Source organism: Salvelinus sp. IW2-2015, linkage group LG4q.1:29 (genome assembly GCF_002910315.2).
Source record: "Salvelinus sp. IW2-2015 linkage group LG4q.1:29, ASM291031v2, whole genome shotgun sequence".
In the NCBI taxonomy this organism is placed as follows: Eukaryota; Metazoa; Chordata; class Actinopteri; order Salmoniformes; family Salmonidae; genus Salvelinus; species Salvelinus sp. IW2-2015.
The window spans coordinates 70543026-70569644 of record NC_036842.1 but is presented as its reverse complement, the minus strand read 5'-3'; the positions used below and the strand labels follow the sequence as shown (position 1 = coordinate 70569644).

At 43.3% G+C, this 26619-nt stretch overlaps 1 protein-coding gene across 3 annotated transcripts in view; it reads right to left on the bottom strand.

Annotated features, from left to right (window-relative positions):
* nedd1 (NEDD1 gamma-tubulin ring complex targeting factor) overlaps nt 1-25291 on the bottom strand; it is a 31603-nt gene extending 6312 nt beyond the window's left edge. For all 3 annotated transcript variants that reach the window (XM_023985574.2, XM_023985575.2, XM_023985576.2), the window contains exons 1-5: nt 25177-25291; nt 24254-24397; nt 23949-24043; nt 23709-23825; nt 18245-18385 (exon numbers count right to left, since the gene is read on the bottom strand). In XM_023985574.2, the coding sequence (XP_023841342.1) occupies nt 18245-18385; nt 23709-23825; nt 23949-24043; nt 24254-24389 (489 nt within the window). In that variant the 5' untranslated portion in view covers nt 24390-24397; nt 25177-25291. The remainder of the gene's footprint in view (nt 1-18244; nt 18386-23708; nt 23826-23948; nt 24044-24253; nt 24398-25176) is intronic.
* Nucleotides 25292-26619: the final 1328 nt, after the last annotated feature.

The window sequence follows — 26619 nt, the reverse complement described above, 5'->3', positions numbered from 1 at the left end:
CTAGAATGTCAATGTATGCTGTAGTGTTAGGATTTTCCTTTCCCTAGGGCCTTCCCACTGGAACTAAGGGGCCTAGCCCGAACCATGAAAAACAGCCCCAGAACATTATTCCTCCTCCACCAAACTTTACAGTTGGGACTATGCATTGGGGCAGGTAGCGGTCCCCTGGCATTGCCAAGCCCAGATTCTGCCGTCAGACTGCCAGATGGTGAAACATGATTCATCCCTCCAGATAATGCGTTTCCACTGCTCCAGAGACCAATGGTGGCGAGCTTTACCCCACTCCAGCCGAAGCTTGGCATTGCGCATGATCTTAGGCTTGTATGCGGTTGCTCGGCCATGGAAACCCATTTCATGAAGCTCCCGATGAACAGTTATTGTGCTGACGTTGCTTCCAGAGGCAGTTTGGAACTCAGTAGGGAGTGTTGCAACTGAAGAGACGATTTTTACACGCTACAGCACTTAGCGGTCCCGTTCTGTGAGCTTGTGTGGCCTACCACTTCACGGCTGAGCCATTGTTGCTCCTAGACATTTCCACTAAACAATAACAGCACTTATAGTTGACTGGGTCAGCTCTAGCAGGGCAGGCATTTGACGAACTGACTTGTTGGAAAGGTGGCATCCTATGACGGTATCACATTGAAAGTCACTGAGCTCTTCAGTAWGGCCATTCTACTGCCAATGTTTGTCTATGGAGATTGCATGGCTGTGTTCAATTGTCAGCAACAGGTGTGGCCGAAATAGCAGAATCCACTAATTTGAAGGGGTGTCCACATACGGTAAATACAAAAGTATGTGAAAATGGCGTGTTAATTTTTATTTTTTATTTCACCTTTATTTAACCAGGTAGGCTAGTTGAGAACAAGTTCTCATTTGCAACTGCGACCTGGCCAAGATAAAGCATAGCAGTGTGAACAGACAACACAGAGTTACACATGGAGTAAACAATAAACAAGTCAATAACATGGTAGAAAAAAAGAGAATCTATATACAATGTGTGCAAAAGGCATGAGGTAGGCAATAAATCGAATAATTACATTTAGCAGATTAACACTGGAGTGATAAATCATCAAGATGTCATGTGCAAGAAGAGATACTGGTGTGCAAAAGAGCAGAAAAGTAAATAAATAAAAGCAGTATGGGGGGTGAGGTAGGTAAATTGGGTGGGTAGTTTACAGATGGACTATGTACAGCTGCAGCGATCGGTTAGCTGCTCGGATAGCAGATTTTTAAAGTTGTTGAGGGAGATAAAAGTCTCCAACTTCAGAGATTTTTGCAATTCGTTCCAGTCGCAGGCAGCAGAGAACTGGAAGGAAAGGCGTCCAAATGAGGTTTTAGCTTTAGGGATGATCAGTGAGATACACTTGCTGGAGCGCGTGCTGCGGGTGGGTGTAGCCATCGTGACCAGTGAACTGAATAGGCGGACTTTACCTAGCATAGCCTTGTAGATGACCTGGAGCCAGTGGGTCTGACGACGAACATGTAGCGAGGGCAGCCGACTAGGGCATACAGGTCGCAGTGGTGGGTCGTATAAGGTGCTTTAGTACAAAAACGATGGCACTGTGATAAACTGCATCCAGTTTGCTGAGTAGAGTGTTGGAAGCTATTTTGTAGATGACATCGCCGAAGTCAAGGATCGGTAGGATAGTCAGTTTTTACTAGGGTAAGTTTGGCGGCGTGAGTGAAGGAGGCTTTGTTGCGGAATAGAAAGCCGATTCTTGATTTGATTTTGGATTGGAGATGTTTGATATGAGTCTGGAAGGAGAGTTTGCAGTCTAGCCAGACACCCTAGGTACTTATAGATGTCCACATATTCTAGGTCGGAACCGTCCAGGGTGGTGATGCTAGTCGGGCGTGCGGTGCAGGCAGCGAACGGTTGAAAAGCATGCATTTGGTTTTCCTAGCGTTTAAGAGCAGTTGGAGGCCACGGAAGGAGTGTTGTATGGCATTGAAGCTCGTTTGGAGGTTAGATAGCACAGTGTCCAAGGAAGGGCCGGAAGTATATAGAATGGTGTCCTCTGCGTAGAGGTGGATCAGGGAATCGCCCGCAGCAAGAGCAACATCATTGATGTATACAGAGAAAAAGAGTCGGCCCGAGAATTGAACCCTGTGGTACCCCCATAGAGACTGCCAGAGGACCGGACAACATGCCCTCCGATTTGACACACTGAACTCTGTCTGCAAAGTAGTTGGTGAACCAGGCAAGGCAGTCATTAGAAAAACCGAGGCTACTGAGTCTGCCGATAAGAATATGGTGATTGACAGAGTCGAAAGCCTTGGCCAGGTCAATGAAGACGGCTGCACAGTAATGTCTTTTATCGATGGCGGTTATGATGTCGTTTAGTACCTTGAGCGTGGCTGAGGTGCACCCGTGACCGGCTCGGAAACCGGATTGCACAGCGGAGAAGGTACGGTGGGATTCGAGATGGTCAGTGATCTGTTTGTTGACTTGGCTTTCGAGACCTTAGATAGGCAGGGCAGGATGGATATAGGTCTGTAACAGTTTGGGTCCAGGGTGTCTCCCCTTTGAAGAAGGGGATGACCGCGGCAGCTTTCCAATCCTTGGGGATCTCAGATGATACGAAGGAGAGGTTGAACAGGCTGGTAATAGGGGGTGCGACAATGGCGGCGGACAGTTTCAGAAATAGGGGGTCCAGATTGTCAAGCCAGCTGATTTGTATGGGTCCAGGTTTTCCAGCTCTTTCAGAACATCTGCTATCTGGATTTGGGTAAAGGAGAAGCTGGGGAGGCTTGGGCGAGTAGCAGCGGGGGGGGGCGGGGCTGTTGGCCAAGGTTGGATTCGCCAGGAGGAAGGCATGGCCAGCCATTGAGAAATGCTTGTTGAAGTCTTCGATTATCACGGATTTATCGTGGTGACCGTGTTACCTAGCCTCAGTGCAGTGGGCAGCTGGGAGGAGGTGCTCTTGTTCTCCATGGACTTTACAGTATCCCAGAACTTTTGGGAGTTAGAGCTACAGGATGCGAATTTCTGCTTGAAAAAGCTGTCTTTTGCTTTCCTGACTGACTGCGTGTATTGGTTCCTGACTTCCCTGAACATTTGCATATCGCGGGGGCTCTTCGATGCTATTGCAGTTCGCCACAGGATGTTTTGTTGCTGGTCGAGGGCAGTCAGGTCTGGAGTGAACCAAGGGCTATATCTGTTCTTGGTTCTGCATTTTTTGAACGGAGCATGCTTGTCTAATATGGTGAGGAAGTAACATTTAAAGAATGACAGGCATCCTCAACTGACGGGATGAGGTCAATATCCTTCCAGGGTACCCGGGCCAGGTCGATTAGAAAGGCCTGCTCGCAGAAGTGTTTTAGGGAGCGTTTGACAGTGATGAGGGGTGGTCGTTTGACCGCGGACCCGTGGCGGATACAGGCAATGAGGCAGTGATCGCTGAGATCTTGATTGAAGACAGCAGAGGTGTATTTGGAGGGCAGGTTGGTCAGGATAATGTCTTTAGGGTGCCCATGTTTACGGATTTAGGGTTGTACCTGGTGGGTTCCTTGATGATTTGTGTGAGATTGAGGGCATCAAGCTTGGATTGTAGGACTGCCGGGGTGTTAAGCATATCCAGTTTTAGGTCACCTAACAGAACAAACTCTGAAGCTAGATGGGGAGCGATCAATTCACAGATGGTGTCCAGGGCACAGCTGGGAGCTGAGGGGGTCGGTAGCAGGCGGCAACAGTGAGAGACTTATTTCTGGAGAGGTTAATTTTTAAAATTAGAAGTTCGAACTGTTTGGGCATAGACCTGGAAAGTATGACGAAATTTGCAGGCTATCTCTCGCAGTAGATTGCAACTCCTCCCCCTTTGGCAGTTCTATTTGACGGAAAGTGTTATAGTTGGGTATGGAAATCTCAGAATTTTTGGTGGCCTTCCTAAGCCAGGATTCGGACACGGCAAGGACATCAGGATTGGCAGAGTGTGCTAAAGCGGTGAGTAAGGCAAACTTAGGGAGGAGGTTCTGATGTTGACATGCATGAGGCCAAGGCTTTTTCGATCGCAGAAGTCAACAAATGAGGGTGACTGGGGACATGCAGGCCTGGGTTTACTCTCACATCACCGAGGAACAGAGGAGTAGTAGGATGAGGGTGCGGCTAAAGGCTATCAAAACTGGTCGCCTAGAGCGTTGGGGACAAAGATAAAAGGAGCAGATTTATGGCGGTGGTAGAATAGATTCTGGGCATAATGTGCAGACAGGGGTATGGAGGGGCACGGGTACAGCGGAGGCAAGCCCAGGCACTGGGTGATGATAAGAGTTTGTATCTCTGGACTGCTGGTCTCAATGGGTGAGGTCACCGCATGTGTGGGGGGTGGGACAAAGGGGGTATCAGAGGTACGGAGAGTGGAACTACAGGGTCCATTGCAAACAAAAACAATGATAATGAAAACTAGCCTGAACAACAGTATGCAAGGCATATTGATATTTGAGAGAGACATACAATAAGGCATAAAAGTGATTGCAGGTCTTGATTGGAGAGCTAGCTAAAAAACAAGGTAAGATAACAGCAGCAATAACAGGGTGCTAGTCTAACCAGCAACAACAGGTAAAAATGGCGACGACTAGGCAGAGAGGGCGGATTAACTACACACAGATCCTGAGTTAAAGCACAGAGCCGACAGATAAAACACAAATAAACAGAATGGAGTACCGTGAATTAATGGACAGTCAAGCATGCATCAGCTATGTAGCCAAGTGATCATAGTGTCACGGGGGCAGCCGTAGATGGAGCAGAGGAGGCCTCCACTAAGCTAGCACGCGGCGTTTAAAGTTAGTAGCCCGGGGGTGGTCTGCTCAGACGGAGGGGTCTGCTCAGACGTGGTTGTGTCGACAGAGAATCCAAGCCAGATGGCGATGGCGAAAGAGAGGTTGTGAATTGTAGAATTGTGTTTGCTAACTGGTGCTAGCTTCGTGGCAGTGGCGCTAGTGCGCTAGCCGCAAGCTAGCTGTGAGGATCGAAGCAGTGGCTCAGGGATTACGGCAGGAATCCGGCGTTGGTGTCGAGAGACAGTCCGATGCTGGTAAATTGGTGAGTAATATCCAGGCTAATAACAGGGCTGGTGTCTGTGCAGAAGGTAAAAGCTACTAGCAGCGGCAAAAAAAAAAATGTCTAAATTAGCTTGTAGCTGGTATTGTAGCCCAAGAATTCGCTGGTAGACCTCTTCAGCTAGCCGGCAGATGGGCCTAGCTCGAGGCTAGCTCAAGGCTAACTGGTGCTTGCTTCGGGACAGAGGTGTTAGCCAGTAGTAGCCACTCGGTTGCAGCTAGCTAGCTGTGATGATACGGTGTAATTGTCCAGAGCTTGCGTCAGGAATCCGGTGATGTGGTAGAGAAAAAGCAGTCCTATATGCTCTGGGTTGATATCGCGCTTGCAGACTGGCAGGTATTGGCCCGGTATTGAAGCTGGCTGTGTCGAGTTGGGGTGAAGACCGCGGGTGGCAACACTGACTACTAGCTAGTAGCTAGTTATCTGGCTAGCTTCTGCTTGGGGTTACGGTTCTAAAGTATAAAAAAAATAGCAGGTCCGTACCACATTGGGTGAGGCGGAATGTAGGAATGTATATTCAGTTCCTAGATGGAAAGTGAAATTAAAATATATACGAAATGTATACGAAAAATACGAAGACTATTTACTATTTACACGCGACAGGACAATACAGGACAATACAAACACACGTCCGACTGCTACGCCATCTTGGATTCAACATTAATGTTTTGTAGTAAAAAAAAAAATTAAGATAAGTGTTTGCAATGACAACCAATTAGGCAAAATCACAATGCACACCAATGATGTCATTGGAAACTTCTTACTATAAAACATAGATATGCGCAATATTCACATATGTTGATGTTGGGGTGGTGCTGATGAATATGACGTTGAAACATTTCCCTTTAACATAATTATTCCACAATACTGATGATGGCTCAGKTCCTATTGAGATATCGCCCATGGCTGCAAATAAGAGGCGGCTTATTCTTAAAATGTTTTCTCTTTATCAAAAAATAAATAAATACAACACATACAAAAGACAACATACAGATATGTACAAACAATAACCACTTGTTCTAACCCCTTATCTCCAGTGCCTGCACTACTCTCCGTACTCAAATTGCACCATTTTGTTCTTCTCCCTCACACACTCTTTCAATATTTAGATAATGAAGCATATGATTTTTCCATTGTCTTAACGATTGAGGATTGGTTGATTTTCAGTATATACCCCATCGGGTATCTCACTGCACTCTCATATGACATGTCTTGACATATGCAGACAGACAGATTAAAAGTAAACTCAATACAGTAGTTTATATTGGATTAAGCATACATTGTTGTTCCAACATTCCCTCCATCGAATATCAGTTATTTTTAAGTCTTGGTACCAATAGCTAATATTTTTTGCTAAGCGGGTGTCAGTTAGGCTCTCTGCAAGGTTTTGTATCTCTTACCCATCATATGAATATCCTTTTCTGACTCAAATAGAATTCTCCCAAGATTTGATATTGAAACTTGTTTATAAGTTTCATGTATTTGAAAATATCTACAATGGTCAGTGCAAAATAGATTTTAAATCCTATCAAGGAAATGTATTTATCTCCTATTACCAAGTAATTCACGGTTTCTATGCCTTTAGTTTCCCATGTGAGCAAATGTATTGGTGCATTCTGAAAAAGGTATCCAAGGATTGTTCAATAGGGTTTTTTGGAAGCAATATTGGTTCAAGTAGAATCGGTTTAAATTCCTTCCATATTGTTAATATGTATATCTTCAATATGTACCATTGTTCCTCTTTAGTGCATTTAACAGTAGGTCTCAAGTAAAAGCCTTGGGTGGCAAGTTGATACAATTCCAAGTCTGGAAGGTTAAAACCACCTTTATGGAGATGTCCCTGTTCATTTTATGAGTTGTATTTGCCCATAAAGTCTTATGGATGAGTATACCTTTTTAAAGGCCTGTCTTCGGTTGGGTAGTTGGTATTACCGAGAATAATTATAAAAACTTTGGGAGCCTGCCATTCTGAAGAGGTTTATTCTACCTGTAAGATTTATGGGAAGATTGTTCCATTTGTCATGACTCTCCTGAGGACCCAAAGGATCAGGTTAGTGGGTCAGCTCTTCAGCACCCTCTCTCTACCGCAGAGGGGGAGAAGGATGAAGTTGGCCCGGTTTTATGACTTCACAACCGGATAGTAAAATACCTTTCAAACTCTGGGCTCTGCAGTATTGAACATTTCATTTGAGTGTTACAGAGAGACACTTGGCCAAAACCGTAACATCAAAAGGTTGGACATTGAAACAATATTTCTAACGTAAATAATGTGGTAAATGGTTAGTGGGGCTCTAAACAATAARCATGTCAAATKATTTGTTGTTTTGTGATATTAAGGACGGTATAACGAAATAACGATAACTCTACAYATTTATATGTCCCAGTTATCAGATTTAGATCCAAATGTTGTGGAACTTATGATTAAACTATTTGTGAGAAGATGAAATGTTATTTTAGCCTTCTACATGAGAATTATCTTTCATGTAAAGTTTTACACAGTCAGTAACCACGCCCACGTGAGCACAGACATTATGCCAAAAGGATGGAACACCCCTTTTGCCAGAGTGCTTATAAAAGGACTCCTAAAAATGTTACATATGAGACCAAAACATGCCGGGTTGCTGCCGATGTGGACAGTGGTCTTAGAACGGTTAAATTATTATTCAGGGTACAGCTAACAGACACCAGCTGCATTAAGTACTGCAGTGCATCTCCTCCTCATGGACTGCACCAGATTTGCCAATTCTTGCTGTAAGATGTTACCCCACTCTTCCACCAAGGCACCTGCAAGTTCCCGGACATTTCTGGGGGGGGGAATGGCCCTAGCCCTCACCCTCCGATCCAGCAGGTCCCAGACATGCTCAATGGGATTGAGATCCGGGCTCTTCGCTGGACATGGCAGAACACTGACATTCCTGTCTTGCAGGAAATCACGCACAGAAGGAGCAGTATGGCTGGTGGCATTGTCGTGCTGGAGGGTCATGTCAGGATGAGCCTGCAGGAAGGGTACCACATGAGGGAGGAGGATGTCTTCCCTGTAACACACAGCGTTGAGAATGCCTGCAKTGACAACAAGCTCAGTCCGATGATGCTGTGACACACCGACCCAGACCCTCCACATCGATCCCGCTCCAGAGTACAGGCCTCGGTGTAACGCTCATTCCCTCGACGATAAACGTGAATCCGACCAATCCGACCATGTGCAGGTGTTACACGTGGTCTGCCACTGCGAGGACGATCAGATGTCCGTCCTGTAGCGCTGTCTTAGGCGTCTCACAGTACGGACATTGCAATTTATTGACCTGGCCACATCTGCAGTCCTCATGCCTCCTTGCAGCWTGCCTAAGGCACATTCACGCAGATGAGCAGGGACCCTGGGCATCTTTCTTTTGGTGTTTTTCAGAGTCAGTAAAGGCCTCTTTAGTGTCCTAAGTTTTCATAACTGTGCCCTTAATTGCCTACCATCTGTTAGCGTCTTAATGACCGTTCCACAGGTGCATGCTGATTAATTGTTTGGTTCATTGAACAAGCATGGGAAACAGTGTTTAAACCCTTTGCAATGAAGATCTGTGAAGTTATTTGGATTTTTACAAATTATCTTTGAAATACAGGGTCCTGAAAAAGGGACGTTTCTTTTTTTGCTGACTTTATGTACATTGCATTCATATCGGGTTAGTCCACTAGGGACTTTATTGCATCGTGTTAATACTCAGTGTATAATCTACTGTGTGTGTGTGTGTGTTTAATTCATTAGTTAATTATATATTTACAAAGTCAATTTGTGTAAGCTCATTCATCATGGAGACTAGGGTTTATGCAGATTTATAGGATACTAAGAKGTTCAGAATGAGACTGAAATAGGAGCAAATTAATGGATGACAGATAGTATAAAGATATTCGCGTTAACTCAGGAAACACTCGCTAAATAAACTTTTCCCGTGGTGCTCCAGATAATGACTTAATTGTTATATGATTAATTTCATTGCGTAATAATTGAATGTGGTATGTGATTATTCGATGAATAGCCATCATCACATCAATGGTAGTCACATCACGACACTTAAATAGATCGGGTTTCATATTGTTGAGTAATGGGATAAAGTTCAGTATACAAAATATTAAGAACACCATCGTAATATTGAGTTGCACCCCCCCTTTTGCCCTCAGAAAAGCCTCAATTCGTTGGGGCATTGACTCTACAAGGTGTCGAAAGCGTTCCATAGGGACTCCAATGCTTCCCACAGTTGTCAAGATGACCTTTGGGTGGTGGATCATTCTTGATACACACGGGAAACTGTAGAGCGTGAAAAACCCAGCAGCGTTGCAGTTCTTGACACAAACCGGTGCGACTAGCACCTACCATACCCAGTTCAAAAGACACTTAATCTTCATTCATCCTCAATGGCATACATACACAATCCATGTCTCAAGGCTTAAAAATCTCCCCACCTTCATTTTCACTGATTGAAGTGGATTTAACAAGTGACTGACCTGGATTCACCTGGTCAGTCAAAGTCATGGAAAGAGCCGGTGTCCTTAATGTTTTGTACACATTGTATATTTGCTGTTTGTTGCAACTTATGAAGCATCCTAACTCTTTGATATTGTTGTGGTCTACTTAAACAATTGCTGTAGATTGAATTATTATTTTTCCTATTGCAATTATTAAATCCCCCCCCCCCCCCCCKCACATTCATTCTACATCCTTAGATATGAGTATTCTTAAATATTTTTAGCAAGGGGGGCATTGACTTTTCAATATTGGTCAGGTATATCAGGAGATTGTTGACAAATAGGTTTACTTTATATTCATGTTCGTCAATAGCAAAGCACAGATTACATTTGACCGATACTTTCCTTGCCAAAAAAACTGCGTCGTCTGGGTTTGGCTGTGGTAGGCCGTCATTGTAAGTAAGAAATTGTTCTTAATAGGGATAGCACTCGTTTTCAATTTTAGCCTAAATAACATACCGAATCTAACTGCCTGTAGCTCAGGCCCTGAAGCAAGGATATGCATATTCTTGGTACCATTTGAAAGGAAACACCGAAGTTTGTGGAAATGTGAATTGAATGGAGAATATAACACAATAGACCTGGTAAAAGAAAATACAAAGGAGAAAAAAAAAGTTTTTTTTTTTACCACCATCTTTGAAATGCAAGAGAAAGGTCACTGTTATAGCCATCATTCTGGTTCTAATTCCAATAATGTCCACAAGATGGCAGCAGTGTATGTGAAAAGTTTCAGATGGATAACTTGGAGTATGACTGATCAAATCAAAGTTTGTCACATGAGCAGAATACAACAGGTGTGGACCTTACAGTGAAATGCTTACAGTGAAATGCTCTAACCAATAGTGCAAAAAAGGCATTAGGTGAACGATAGGTAGGTAAAGAAATAAAACAGTAAAAAGACAGGCTATATACAGTAGTGAGGCTATAAAAGTAGCGAGACTACATACAGACACCGGTTAGTCAGGCTGATTGAGGTAGTATGTACATGTAGATATGGTTAAAGTGACTTTGCATATATGATGAAAAGAGAGTAGCAGTAGCGTAAAAGAGGGGTTGGCGTGTGGTGGGTGGACCACAATGCAGATAGCCCGGTTAGCCAATGTGCGGGAGCACTGGTTGGTCGGCCCAATTGAGGTACTATGTACATGAATGTATAGTTAAAGTGACTATGCATATGATAAACTGATCCTCAAGACTTCGTGTGAAGTCCCCAGGTACATTTGGGCAAATCGTGAAGGAGACATTCGTGTTCATATTCKATTTTTCTGCAAGAATATCGTCAAATCGGTATACTTGGACTTTGATTTAGCTTTCCAAGTATTAGTAGCCATATTAAAGTTCAACATTTGAAGCTACATTTTACAACATATACATGGTTTCCATAAAGCCCAGCTCATTGGCCATCTAGCTAGCTTTGTTTGACCCCGATTGGTGCTTATTTGACAAAGATACAGCCGTTCAAGTGATGGAGGCGTCGCTCTCTGACCAAATTTGGTGTCCAATAGGATATACTACACCCCTAATGATATAGTGAAGTCTTGTTACGTTCTAGGATCTTTGAGGAATACATACGAATGTGATTTGACTCGTTGAAACAACGTTTAGGGTGAGAGTTTCACAGATTCCTTTCTTTGCAAATTGAACGAGTGGAAATACAAAATTGATTGTGCGTGCTATATGGACCTTTTTAGGATATGAAAAAATATTTTATCTAATAAAACATCATTTCGTGTTATATCTGGGACCCTTTGGATGATAAATCAGAGCAAGATTTCAGAATTTAAGTTCACATTTCACCTTCAGAGGTGAATTTATCAAACCTATCGCGGRGAAAAAAATGTTAGGAGCTCTCAAACAAATGCATGGCATTTTTTCTCAGTAATAGCTACTGTAAATTAGAAAGTGCAGTTATATTAACAAGAACTTAAGCTTTCAGCCGATATAAGACACTTATATGTACCGACATTTGTTGTTTCTCTACAATCTGCGATCTTGACATAACGCGCTGCATGATTTACAACTGTCCCGTTGACGGGATGCCGATCCTTAACTTCTCTAGGGTAGCATTGGGAATTTTGGATGAAAAGCGTGCCTGTTAAGATATTTTATCAAGGTTTAAGATAAATGATTAAATAATTCTACCCAGAAACTTAACCATTAGGATTAGWGGTTATATAGCATGGACAAGGGGTAATTAAAAATGATATTGTGGAAGAAAGGAATGTATGTGCCGAAAGAAAGAGACTCGTTAACCTATGTTTGAACCGACCCAGCTATAACTGTGGAGATAAGACAAGACAGCGAGAGCACCTCCAGGTTTTCCGTATCTGGGGGGGGACTGGAACTGTCAGCTAAGTGGTAATAAAGTGTGGTGAGACTTCAAGAGATAATCCAGATATAGTGTGTAATGTGTGTGCGTTAGTGTGTTGGAATGGACMTTGGAATCAGCTTTGTCTTGTCGGAGAGGAGGGACATTTTAGGACGCTGTGTGTGATATAAACTAATGTACATGGTATTTTGTGTAGAAATCTCTCGAGAATAAACGCCATTGATTATTTTGGTGGCTGGTTTGTCTWTTTWATGCAAATAAGAACCTTACAAATTCTTATAAACGGACAGAGTGTTTGCTTTGTTATAATTAAATTGGTTAACGAACACATAGGAATCAAATTCCTTTATCAGTGCCCAAATTAAACTGCCTGCTACTCAGCCATAAAAGCTAGAATATGCATATAATTAGTAGATTTGGATAGAAAACACTGAAGTTTCAAAAACTGTTTGAATGATGTCTGAGTATAACAGAACTCATATGGCAGGCAAAAACCTGAGAAAAAAATCAAACCGGGAAATCTTGAGGTTTGTAGTTTTTAAACTCATTGCCTATCGAATACACAGTGTCTATGGGGTCATATTGCACTTCCTAAGGCTTCCACTAGATGTCAACAGTCTTTAGAACCTTGTTTGAGGCTTCTACTGTGAAGTGGGGGCGAATGAGAGGGGATTGAGTAAGGTCTCTCCCAGAGTGCCATGAGCTGACCACGCGCGTTCACGTGAGAGGTAGCTTGCGTTCCATTGCAATTCTAAAGACAGGAATTCTCCGGTTGGAACATTATTGAAGATTTATGTTAAAAACATCCTAAAGATTGATTCTATACATCGTTTAACATGTTTCTACGGACTGTCACGGAACTTTTTGACTTTGTCTGCACCTAGTGATCGCGCCTGATGAATTTTGATTACTGGGCTAAACGCGCAAACAAAAAGGAGGTATTTGGACATAAATGGACTTTATCGAACAAATCAAACATTTATTGTGGAACTGGGATTCCTGGGAGTCTATTCTGATGAAGATCATCAAAGGTAAGTGAATATTTATAATGCTATTTCTGACTTCTGTTGACTGCACAACATGGCGGATATCTGTTTGGGTTGTTTTGGTCTCTGAGCGCTGTACTCAGATTATTGCATGGTGTGCTTTTTGCGTAAAGTTTTTTTGAAATCTGACAGTGGTTGCATTAAGGAGAAGTGGATCTAAAATTCCATGCATAACACTTGTATCTTTTAGCAATGTTTATTATGAGTATTTCTGTAAATTGATGTGGCTCTCTGCAAAATCACCGGATGTTTTGGAACTACTGAACATAACGCGCCAATGTAAACTCAATTTTTTTTATATAAATATGAACTTTACCGAACAAAACATACATGTATTGTGTAACATGAAGTCCTGTTAGTGTCATCTGATGAAAATCATCAAAGGTTAGTGATTAATTTAATCTCTATTTCTGCTTTTTGTGACTCCTCTCTTTGGCTGGAAAAATGGCTGTGTTTTTCTYTGACTTGGCTCTGACCTAACATAATTGTTTGGTGTGCTTTCGTCGTAAAGCATTTTTGAAATCGGACACTGTGGCTGGATTTACAACAAGTGTAGCTTTAAAATGGTGTAAAATACTTGTATGTTGAGGAATTTTAATTATGGGATTTCTGTTTTGAATTTGGCGCCCTGCAGATTCACTGGCTGTTGACGAGGTGGGACGTTAATAAAACATAATAAAAACCTATTTCTTTCACTTACTTGCTGTGCTGTTTCGTTGTTCATTTGTTCAGTCATTTCATTCTCAACCAGGATTTCTATGGAACGCTGTTTGGGTCTTTAGGTGTCAAAAAATGTCAAATAAGCTTGTTGACCAATCAGGACCTGAATATGACTGCATGTCCCATAATTTAATGCGTTAACACATTTTTTTACGTAGTTATTACACATTGATTACACTATCCCTCGTATTTCATATGTCACAACAATTCATCGATATGTATGCTATGATGCTGGTAAAGTTGTCTCGCGCACCTACAGTGCTGGTCATAAAAAAAAGGTAGCTAACTCATGGATGCAAACCATGTTCTTCCCCAAAACATGGCAAAACGACATCTGTTTCAGGAGTTATAGTTAGCTAGGTGTCATCATCTAAAATAACCATAATTTATAAGACAGTTCTTACTTGATTAATGGTGGTCGGACCCATCTATGTGAAGCTAGCCACAATAAGGATTAGCCACAATAGTGGACTTTGTGGTTAGCCTTCAAAATACAAGTATGGCATATTTCTACTATTTGTATTCATTTGCATCACTGTCAATGACACTTATTTAGAAGGCAAACCGCAAATTCCACTACTGTGCCTAATCCTTATTATGGCTAGCTTCACAACACAACCTCATTAGCTAGATGAAGCTAGCTGGCTGCTTATAACATTAGCTTTGGGCAACAGGGTTAAGTAGCTGGCTAGCTATTTATTTTCATGAACTGAAGTTCAATAGGCGAACAACAATACTTACAAGGATTCCTAAATCATTGCTAAGAATAATGAAAATGACTGCAGTTCCTACTGGTCATTGTTTTCAGGCTGGTTGTATTGGTGCTAGCTAGGTACCAAGCTAAAGCTAGCTACCCCAGAAGTTGCGGTCGAACAAATTATGCTTTATTACCAACGCGGTATTGTAAACACATCGTTTGTGGCCGGTGTTTGTAGACATTTGTACAGTTGACAGGGCTACTGTATCTATTTATGACACACAAAGACCCAAACAGCGTTCCATAGTATGTATGTCGTGAAGCTAATAGCAGTGACGCTCCGGTAGCGCAACATCTAATAAAAAATTTWAAAAAGCGCACTTGGTAGTGTGTACCAGTGCTCGACCAGTCGGCAAAAACCAACATCACCCACGACAGAACGGTTGATTGTCAAGGGCAATGAATTCCATTATCTTGGCTTTAAATGGACTTTGCCTTTGAGTTGTCTCGCTGAAATTCTTACTCTTTCAAATGACTGCTCGACCCACACAACAGACATTGTGGGCTAGGTTAGGAATGCTGTGTAGCGCAAATCTTTTTTTTTTTACGTGGCGTCATATAGGTATGCACGTCAGCTTTGACATCAGTTTTGCACGTCGGCGTTAAACTAGACATCTGATATGTTCACCGATATATCGTGCATCCCTATTTGCCAATACCTGTTATGTTTGGGTCGTGTTTAATACTTTCTGCAAGCGTTTCAATTGCCAGTGCGAACAGGAGAGAAGACATCCCTATCTTTTGCCCCTCTAATTTTATCAGATAATGTATTGTTATATTTTTGCTTTAGGATATTTATATTAAAATGTATTATTTCGGGGCCTCCCGGGTGGCGCAGTGGTCTAGGGCACTGCATCGCAGCGCTAGCTGTGCCACCAGAGTCTCTGGGTTCGCGCCCAGGCTCTGTCGCAGCCGGCCGCGACCGGGAGGTCCGTGGGGCGACGCACAATTGGCATAGCGTCGTCCGGGTTAGGGAGGGTTTGGCCGGTAGGGWTATCCTTGTCTCATCGCGCTCCAGCGACTCCTGTGGCGGGGCGGGCGGTGCACGGTGTTTCCTCCGACACATTGGTGCGGCTGGCTTCCGGGTTGGAGGCGCGCTGTGTTAAGAAGCAGTGCGGCTTGGTTGGGTTGTGCTTCGGAGGACGCATGGCTTTCGACCTTCGTCTCTCCCGAGCCCGTACGGGAGTTGTAGCGATGAGACAAGATAGTAATTACTAGCGATTGGACACCACGAAAATTGGGGAGATTTTTTTATTTAACATATGTATTATTTCAGCTGGTAAGTTCAAAACTTCGGAAGTTTTCAATAGAAAAGGCCATTCAGATGGTCAAGCCTTTTCGGCTATCAGCCATTATTGATAAATCTACACTGATTTTTTTTAATACGCAACATGTAAAGTGTTGTTCCCATGTTTCACCAGCTAAAATACACCGAACAAAAAATGTACGTAAAATGCAACAATTTCAAAGATTTTATTGATTTACAGTTCATATAAGGAAATCAGTCAATTGAAATAAATTCAATATGCCCCAATCTATGGATTTCATATGACTGGGAATACAGAGATGCATCTGTTGGTCACAGACACCTTAAAAAAAAAAAAAGTCTGTATCAGAAAACCAGCCAGAAAACCAGTCAGTATCTGGTGTGACCACCATTTGCACCTCATGCAGCATGACACATCTCTCCGTATAGAGTTGATTGTGGCCTGTGGAATGTTGTCCCACTTCTCTTCAATGGCTGTGCGAAGTTGCTGGATATTGTCGGGAACTGGAACACGCAGTCATAGACGTCGATCCAGAGCATCCCAAACGTGCTTAATGAGTGACATGTCTTGTGAGTATGCAGGCCATGGAAGAACTGGTACATTTTCTTCAGCTTCCAGGAATTGTGTACAGATCCTTGCGACATGGGGCCGTGCATTATCATGCTGAAACATAAGGTGATGGCATGGATGAACGGTACGACAATGGGCCTCGGGATCTCTTCACGGAATCTCTTCATTCAAATTGCCATCGATAAAATGCAATTGTGTTAGTTGTCCATAGCTTATGCCTGCCCATACCATAACCCCACTGCCACCATGGGGCACCCTGTTCAGCAAACCGCTCACCCACACAACGCCATACATGCTATGCTGTCTGCCATCGGCCCGGTACAGTTAAAACCGGGATTCATCCGTGAACTGCACACTTCTCCAGTGTGCCAGTGGCCATTGAAGGTAAGCATTTGCTGCCTGAAGTCGACGACAAGCATGCAGATGAGCTTCCCTGAGACAGTTCGTGCAGCAACTCTTCAGTTGTGAAAACACACAATTTCATCAACTGTCCAGGTGGCTGCTCAGACAATTCTGCAGGTAAAGAAGCTGGATGTGGAGGTCCTGGGCTGACGTGGTTGCACATGGTCTGCGGTTGTAAGGCCAATTGAACGCATGCCTAATTCACTAAAACAATGTTGGAGGCTGCTTATGGTAGAGAAATTAACATTAAATTCTCAGGCAACAGCTCTGGAGGACATTGCTGCAGTCAGCATGCCAATTGCATGCTCCCTCAAAACTTGAGACATCTGTAGCATTGTGTTGTGTGACAAAACTGTACATTTTAGAATCGCCTTTTGTCCCCAGCACAAGGTACACCTGTGTAATTATTATGCTGTTTAATCAGCTTCTTGATATGCCACACACGTCAGGTCGATGGATTAGCTTGGCAAAGGAGAAATGCTCACTAACAGGGATGTAAACAAATTTCTACACAACATTTGAGAGGAAAACYCATTGTGTGTTATGGCCAATTTATGGGATCTTTAATTTCAGCTCATGAAATATGGGACCAACACTTTACATGTTGTTTATATTTTTGTTCAGTGTACATTTTGAGACCTGCCTATAATGCATCTTAATTGTCACCCAAAATTGTTTTTATTGTCTTTAATCCTTCAGCCACATATTTGATGACCAGTAACAAACCTTGGTCCCTACCACCCAGAGACTGGGTGAGAATTGAATAAGTTTAGGGTAAATCCATTTGAATTCATTCACTTTTTGACCACACAGCTTCTGATTTTAACAAAACCTTCATTCATATAGCCATTCAGAAGCYCCCAGAAAGTGACTTTTTGGACCTGAATGCCAAAACATTTAAGAGATAAAGGTGCTCAACATTAACCTATTTGGCATTCCCCACCATACCATGAGACCCTGTCTTCAAGAAAATGTGTCAAACGATTGCGGGCACAACACAAAACTCAGGTGTAATAGGGTTTAAGCTACAACATATGCAACTAAATACATTTTTTAAAAGTACGTTAAAAAAATATATATATATATTCCAAAATCTTTTTTTTTCTTTCAAGAAATAAAATAGTTTGACAACACTAAGCTTTTAAAAGATAAATGGTTAAGTTGATATTTTCCAGTGATGAAGGTCAACTTTTGAGCACGTTTATCTCCTGAATGTTTAGGCAAAAAAGTTACTTAATGACCATTTTTTCCATGGGCAAAACATTTATGGAAAGTTATTTTTTAAACTTAACTAGGCAAGTCTGTTAAGAACAAATTTTTATTTACAATGACGGCCTACCCCGGCCAAACCCTAACGATACTGGGCCAATTGTGCGCCGCCCTATGGGACTCCCAATCACAGCCGGTTGTGATACAGCCTGGAATCGAACCAGGGTCTGTAGTGACACCTCTAGCCTTAGATCGCTGCATCACTCTGGAGCCAAAAGGATGCTGTCAAAAAGTGATTGAATTCAAATGGACTTACCTAATATGCTAAAGGGCCATGGTTAGTGTTAACTGTGTCCGGGCCAACAGAACACTCACCTGGTTGGTGCCGTGTCCAAAGGCCTTACTAGACAGGTTGGTGGTGATGCTGTGCAGGATGATGTCACCACTGGTGGAGCCTGATGCGATGTAGCTGTCACTACCATTAAAGGACACACACGTCACCTCTTCATTGTGGTCCTGGTGAGAGAGCGGAGAGACAAGTGAAGAGGTAGGTTGTGATGGTAATAAAGGTAACTCCAAAATGTCTCGATATCTACACCGAAAGCTTTGCCCAAGATCAAGTGCAATGTTACATAGCACCAGGTTTTCAGGTGAGATTCGTTCAAAAGATAAGTGCTAGGACATACAGTTGAAGTCGGAAGTTTACATACACCGTAGCCAAATACATTTAATCTCAGTTTCACAATTTCCTACATTTAATCCTAGTAAAGATTCCCTGTTTTAGGTCAGTTAGGATCACCACTTTATTTTAAGAATGTGAAATGTCAGAATAATAGTAGAGAGAATGATTTATTTCAGCTTTTATTTATTTCATTACATTCCCAGTGGGTCAGACGTTTACATACACTCAATTACTATTTGATAGCACTGCCTTAAATTGTTTAGCTTGGGTCAAACGTTTCGGGTAGACTTCCACAAGCTTCCCACAATAAGTTAGGTAAATTTTGGCCCATTCCTCCTGACAGAGCTGGTGTAACGGAGTCAGGTTTGTAGGCCTCCTTGCTCGAACACACTTTTTCAGTTCTGCCTACAGATTTTCTATAGGATTGAGGTCAGGGCTTTGTGATGGCCACTCCAATACCTTGACTATGTTATGCTTAAGCCATTTTGCCACAACTTTGGAAGTATGCTTGGGGTCATTGTCCATTTGGAAGACCCATTTGCGACCAAGCTTTAACTTCCTGACTGATGTCTTGAGATGTTGCTTCAATAAATCCACATATTTTTCCTCCTCATGATGCCATCTATTTTGTGAAGTGCACCAGTCCCTCCTCCAGCAAAGCACCCCCACAACATGATGCTGCCACCCCGTGCTTCACGGTTGGGATGGTGTTCTTCGGCTTGCAAGCTTCCCCCCTTTTCCTCCAAATAAATGATGGTCATTATGGCCAAGCAGTTCTATTTTTGTTTCATCTACCAGAGACATTTCTCCAAAAAGTATGATCTTTGTCCCATGTGCAGTTGCAAACAGTAGTCTGGATTTTTTATGGCGGTTTTGGAGCAGTGGCTTCTTCCTTGCTGAGCGGCCTTTCAGGTTATGTCGATATAGGACTCGTTTTACTGTGGATATAGATCTTTTGTACCCGTTTCCTCCAGCATCTTCACAAGATCCTTTGCTGTTGTTCTGGGATTGATTTGCACTTTTCGCACCAAGGTATGTTCATCTCTAGGAGACAGAACACGTCTCCTTCCTGAGCGGTATGACGGCTGCGTGGTCCCATGGTGTTTATACTTGCATACTATTGTTTGTACAGGTGAACGTGGTACCTTCAGGCATTTGGAAATTGCTCCAAGATGAACCAGACTTGTGTAGGTCTACAATCTTTTTCTGAGGTCTTGGCTGATTTCTTTCGATTTTCAAATCAAATCAAATTTTATTAGTCACATACACATGGTTAGCAGATGTTAATGCGAGTGTAGCGAAATGCTTGTGCTTCTAGTTCCGACAATGCAGTAATAACCAACAGTAATCTAACCTAACAATTCCACGCTACTACCTTACACCACACACAACAGTGTAAGGGATAAAGAATATGTACATAAAGATATATGGATGAGTGGTGGTACAGAACGGCATGGCAGATGCAGTAGATGGTATAGAGTACGGTTATACATATGAGATGAGTACTGTAGGGTATGTAAACATAAAGTGGCATAGTTTAAAGTGGCTAGTGGTCATGTATTACATAAAGATGGCAAGTGCAGTAGATGATATAGAGTACAGTATATACATATGAGATGGGTAATGTAGGGTATGTAAACATTGTATTAAGTGGCATTGTTTAAAGTGGCTAGTGGTACATTTTTACATAATTTCCATCAATTCCCATTTTTAAAGTGGCTGGAGTTGAGTCAGTATGTTGGCAGCGGCCGCTAATGTTAGTGGTGGCTGTTTAACAGTCTGATGGCCTTGAGATAGAAGCTGTTTTTCAGTCTCTCGGTCCCGCTTTGATGCACCTGTACTGACCTCGCCTTCTGGATGATAGCGGGGTGAACAGGCAGTGGCTTTGGGTGGTTGTTGTCCTTGATGATCTTTATGGCCTTCCTGTGACATCGGGTGGTGTAGGTGTCCTGGAGGGCAGGTAGTTTGCCCCTGGTGATGCGTTCTGCAGACCTCACTACCCTCTGGAGAGCCTAACGGTTGTGGGCGGAGCAGTTGCCGTACCAGGCGGTGATACAGCCGACAGGATGCTCTCGATTGTGCATCTGTAGAAGTTTTGTGAGTGCTTTTGGTGACAAGCCGAATTTCTTCAGCCTCCTGAGGTTGAAGAGGCGCTGCTGCGCCTTCTTCACAACGCTGTCTGTGTGGGTGGACCAATTCAGTTTGTCCGTGATGTGTACACCGAGGAACTTAAAACTTTCCACCTTCTCCACTACTGACCCGTCGATGTGGATAGGGGGTGCTCCCTCTGCTGTTTCCTGAAGTCCACAACATCTCCTTTGTTTTGTTGACGTTGAGTATGAGGTTATTTTCTGACACCACACTCCGAGGGCCCTCACCTCCTCCTGTAGGCCGTCTCGTCGTTGTTGGTGATCAAGCCTACCACTGTAGTGTCATCCGCAAACTTGATGATCGAGTTGGAGGCGTGCATGGCCACGCAGTCGTGGGTGAACAGGGAGTACAGGAGAGGGCTCAGAACGCACCCTTGTGGGGCCCCAGTGTTGAGGATCAGCGGGGTGGAGATGTTGTTACTACCCTCACCACCTGGGGGCGGCCCGTCAGGAAGTCCAGGACCCAGTTGCACAGGGCGGGGTCGAGACCCAGGGTCTCGAGCTTGATGACGAGTTTTGGAGGGTACTATGGTGTTAAATGCCTGAGCTGTAATCGAGAACAGCATTCTCACATGGGTATTCCTCTTGTCCAGATGGGTTAGGGCAGTGTGCATGGTGGTTGCGATTGCGTCGTCTGTGGACCTATTGGGTCGGTAAGCAAATTGGAGTGGGTCTAGGGTGTCGGGTAGGGTGGAGGTGATATGGTCCTTGACTAGTCTCTCAAAGCACTTCATGATGACGGAAGTGAGTGCTACGGGGCGATAGTCGTTTTGCTAGTTACCTTAGCTTTCTTGGGACAGGAACAATGGTGGCCCTCTTGAAGCATGTGGGAACAGCAGACTGGGATAAGGATTGATTGAATATGTCCGTAAACACAACCACCAGCTGGTCTGCGCATGCTCTGAGGAGCGGGCTGGAATGCCGTCTGGGCCTGCAGCCTTGCGAGGGTTAACACGTTTAAATGTTTTACTCACCTCGGCTGCAGTGAAGGAGAGCCCGCAGGTTTTGGTAGGGGGCCGTGTCAGTGGCACTGTATTGTCCTCAAAGCAGGAAAAAAGTTGTTTAGCCTGTCTGGGAGCAGAACATCCTGGTCCGCGACGGGGCTGGTTTTCTTTTGTAATCCGTGATTGACTGTAGACCCTGCCACATACCTCTTGTGTCTGAGCTGTTGAATTTCGACTCGATTTTGTCTCTGTACTGAGACTTAGCCTGTTTGATTGCCTTGCGGAGAGAATAGCTACACTGTTTGTATCGGTCATGCTTCCGGTCACTTGCTGGTTAAAAGCAGTGGTTCGCGCTTCAGTTTCACGCGAATGCTGCCGTCAATCACGGTTTCTGGTTTGGGAATGTTTTTATCATTTGCTGTGGGTACGAACATCGTCAATGCACTTCCTAATGAACTCGCTCACCGAATCAGCATATTCGTCAATATTGTTGTTTGGACGCGATGCGGAACATATTCCAATCCGCGTGATCGGCAGTCTTGAAGCGTGGATTCAGATTGGTCGGACCAGCGTTGAACAGACCTGAGCGCGGGAGCTTGTTGTTTGAGTTTCTGTTTGTAGGCAGGAATCAACAAAATGGAGTCGTGGTCAGCTTTTCGAAAGGGGGGCGGGGGAGGGCCTTGTAAGCGTCGCGGAAATTAGTGTAGGCAATGGTCCAGTGTTTTTCCAGCCCTGGTAGCACAATCGATATGCTGATAGAATTTAGGGAGTTTTGTTTTTAGATTAGCCTTGTTAAAATCCCAGCTACGATGAATGCAGCTCAGGGTGTGTGGTTTCCAGTTTACAAAGAGTCAGATAAAGTTCGTTCAGGGCCATCGATGTGTCTGCTTGGGGGGGAATGTATACGGCTGTGATTATGATTGACGAGAATTCCCTTGGTAGATAATGCGGTCGACATTTGATTGTGAGGAGTTCTAGATCAGGTGAACAGAACGACTTGAGTTCTTGTGTGTTATTATGATGGTCACACCACTTCTCGTTAATCATAAGGCATACCCCCGCGCCTCTTCTTACCGGAAAGATGTTTGTTTCTGTCGGCGCGATGCATGGAGAAACCAGCTGGCTGCACCGACTCCGTTAGCGTCCCTTGAGTTAGCCATGTTTCCGTGAAGCAGAGCACGTTGCAATCCTGATGTCTCTCTGGAATGCTACCCGTGCTCGGATTCATCAACCTTATTGTCAAGAGACTGGACATTGGCGAGTAGTATGCTAGGGAGTGGAGCGCGATGTGCCCGTCTCCGAAGCCTGACCACGAGACGAACGTTTTCCCCTTTTTCGGCGTCGCCCAGGGTCGCCGGCTGGGATCAGATCCATTGTATTGTGTGGAAGGCAAAACACTGGATCCGTTTCGGGAAAGTCATATTCCTGGTAGGAACGATGGTGAGTTGACGTTAATCGTATATTCAGTAGTTCCTCCGACTGTATGTAATGAAACCTAAGATTACCCGGGGACCGATGGTAAGAAATAACACGTAAAAAAAACAAAATACTGCATATTTTCCAAGGAACGCGAAGCGAGGCTGCCATCTCTATCGGCGCCGGAAGTTGTTGACATGATGATGATTTTCACATGATGTCAAAGAAGAGACACTGAGTTTGAAGGTAGGCCTTGAAATACATCCACAGATACACCTCCTATTGACTCAAATGATGTCAATTGGCCTATCAGAAGCTTCTAAAGCCATGACATCATTTTCTGGAATTTTCCTAGCTGTTTAAAGGCACAGTCAACTTAGTGTATGTAAACTTCTGACCCACTGGAATTGTGATACAGTGAATTATAAGTGAAATGATCTGTCTGTAAACAATTTTGGAAAATTACTTGTGTCATGCACAAAGTAGATGTCCTAACCGACTTGCCAAAACTATAGTTTGTTAACAAGACATTTGTGGAGTGGAAGAACAACACGTTTTAATGACTCCAACCTAAGTGTATGTAAACTTCTGACTTCAACTGTAATTATTATGGGTAGGGTCACAGGTGCTGATAAGACTGAGGGTACCTTGAGGGTGCGATGAAGCCTCTTGGCCTTCAGATCCCAGATGTTGACGGAGTTATCAAGCCCCCCGCTCACTAAGTACTGGGACGTCGAGTTCAGACTCACGCGGGTCTGCTTTTTCTGTGGACACAAACATTATAGTAACGTGAAACACGTTCACAACATGCGAGGGTAATGAATTAGAACGGAACTGAAATGGTGTCTTTTTTTACTGGCAATGGCTGTCAGGCCTTGTACACTCACCCCCTCTGCAAGTTCCACCACTGGGATAGGAGAGGACTTGAGACTGGATACCACCAGCTTGTCTCCTATACTGCTGGCGCTTACAAGATACTGATCTGAGGAATCAACTCAAGGTACCCAACTACATATAGTAATTTATGGCACAGAACAACTATCATTATTTAATCAATACGTAGTTTACATGAAGGTGTGGGGGACTGCTCACCACTCCGGTTCAACTAGAATATGACCGAGAGCAAAAGGAAAACAAAAAGTTAGCCATTATACGTACAGGGACATGCCCAACGGGTTAGTAAGAAGGATACTGTTGCTGCTCCAGCACACTTGGGCCACAGGGTGTGTAGCGCTATGTGGGTTGAACTGTTCCAACACTGTCATGGAGGCTGAGTCCCAGATCTTCACACAGTCGCCTGATGATACCAGGCGCGTCACCTCCTCCATGGTAACGGCTGCAGAGACAAGGACAGCTGTCAGTACTGGCACTCAACACACACGCCAAAGAAGTCGAGGTTGCAGTGGGTGTCTTTTCTGATATGACAAAGAACCTCAGTGTACTCAACGAGAAAGAACTGCTTCCATCTAGAGAAAGCCCATGTTAAGTCAAGATAATTATTCCAAACTGCTACATTTCACCCCCCAAAACTATAACGACCTAGCTAACTAACGGCAGTAAACAAAATAGTTTTCAAATAACGTTTCAGTAGCTAGGTAATATACTGTAGCTGGCTGGCTATTTAGGGTATTGACCAACGTTAAACTAGCCCAAATGGACATACGCCGAGAAAGTGCTAGCTAAGCATTTATCAGCTAGTTACAGTACTATGTAACGTTAAACTTTATGTTAGTCAAAAAGAGCATTAGAAAAATATTAGCTAAATAGCCAACAAAGCTATAAGGTAACGTTAAACGGCTAACGTTAGTTAGCCTGAGTTAGCAAGCGAGTTGGTGGTTGACTATTCAAAACTATCAAAATGTGCAACAAAGTTGCTACAAATAACTACTTAGATACCTAGTTTGATACCAGGTAGCTAACTAGTTGAGACGACTTTTGTGAGGAAAGAGTAGCATGGAAAACTAACGTTAGCTAGCGGCTAAGTTTGGTCAAGTAACGCTAGCTAGATTAGCTAGCTAGCTAAATACAGTTTAAAGTCTTTGGTTATACTATCTAGCTAACGTCATTAGTCGATGCAAGCTAGCCAATTCATGCCAGGATGATATGTTTACTTACTTGTAATTGATTGTGAAATTGTCCTACAATTTTCAAAAAAAAAAACTTTGACAAGAGTTTGAGCGCCCGTAACTACGGCATATCATAAGGTACAAAAAGGAATAGGCAAATGAGTAGGCTATCTGACGTTGGACTAATGATACTTGTTTGTCAAACTATGAATATGTAAATTAGTATGAAATCAATCATAAAATACCCAGGGCCGAGTCAGGGGGGGCATATCATATCACATATCCAGACCAGTGCGCAAGGCACTTATCCATAGCCCATGAACTGCTCCTGGAGCGCCACATGATCATCTTCTTCGGTGGAGTTTAACAGTGGTTGGCATCCAATATGTATCATTTTTATTAATTTTTTACCTTTATTTATCATTACCATACCACCCCCAACTAAACTATAGTATAAACCCATTACACCTTGTGGTACAAAATGGGAAAAGGCAAAACAGGAACAATACAAATATATTTTTAATTACCCTACCAACTAACCTTATACACTCCTTAAAAACCCACTACCCCATTCAGCTACTTTGACCCTATCTGCTCKTGCACCATACCAACAACCTGGGAGGACAGGACACCACCACTAAACACACTCTGTAACTCGTCTGAAGTAAAATCTTGATATCCAAATACTTTTCTGCAGCTGCCACCACATTTATTTTCTGTGATTTACGTTCCATTTCTGCATACAGTTGATAATCATTGCTATGCCTTACTGAAGCATATAGRGCATTCGGAAAGTATTCATTGACTTTTTCCACATTTTGTTATGCTACAGCCTTATTCTAAAATTGATTAAATAAATAAAAATCCTCAGCAATCTACACACAATACCCCTTAATGACAAAGCAAAAATATATTTGTAGAATTTTTTGCAAATGTATTAAAAACAAACAAACACATACCTTATTTACATAAGTATTCAAACCCTTTTCCATGAGACTCGAAATTGAGCTCAGGTGCGTCCTGTTTCCATTGATCATCCTTGAGACGCTTCTACAACTTGGAGTCCACCTGGGGTCAACTGAATTGATTGGACATGATTCGGAAAGGTCCACACATGTCTATATAAGGCCCACAGTTGACAGTGCAGAGTGAAAACCAAGTGAAAACCAGAGTGAAAACCAAGCCATGAGGTTGAAGGAATTGTCTGCAGAGCTCCAAGACAGGATTGTGTTGAGGCACAGATTTTGGGAAGGGTACCAAAAAATGTCTGCAGCATTGAAGGTCCCTAAGAACACGGTGGCCTCAATCATTCTTAAATGGAAGCAGTTTGGAACCACCAAGACTCCAGAGTTCCTCTGTGGAGATGGGAAAACCTTCCAGAAGGACAAACATCTCTGCAGCACTCCACCAATCAGGCCTTTATGTTAGTGGCCAGACAGAAGCCACTCCTCAGTAAAAGTCAAGACGGGTTGCTTGGAGTTTGCCAAAAGGC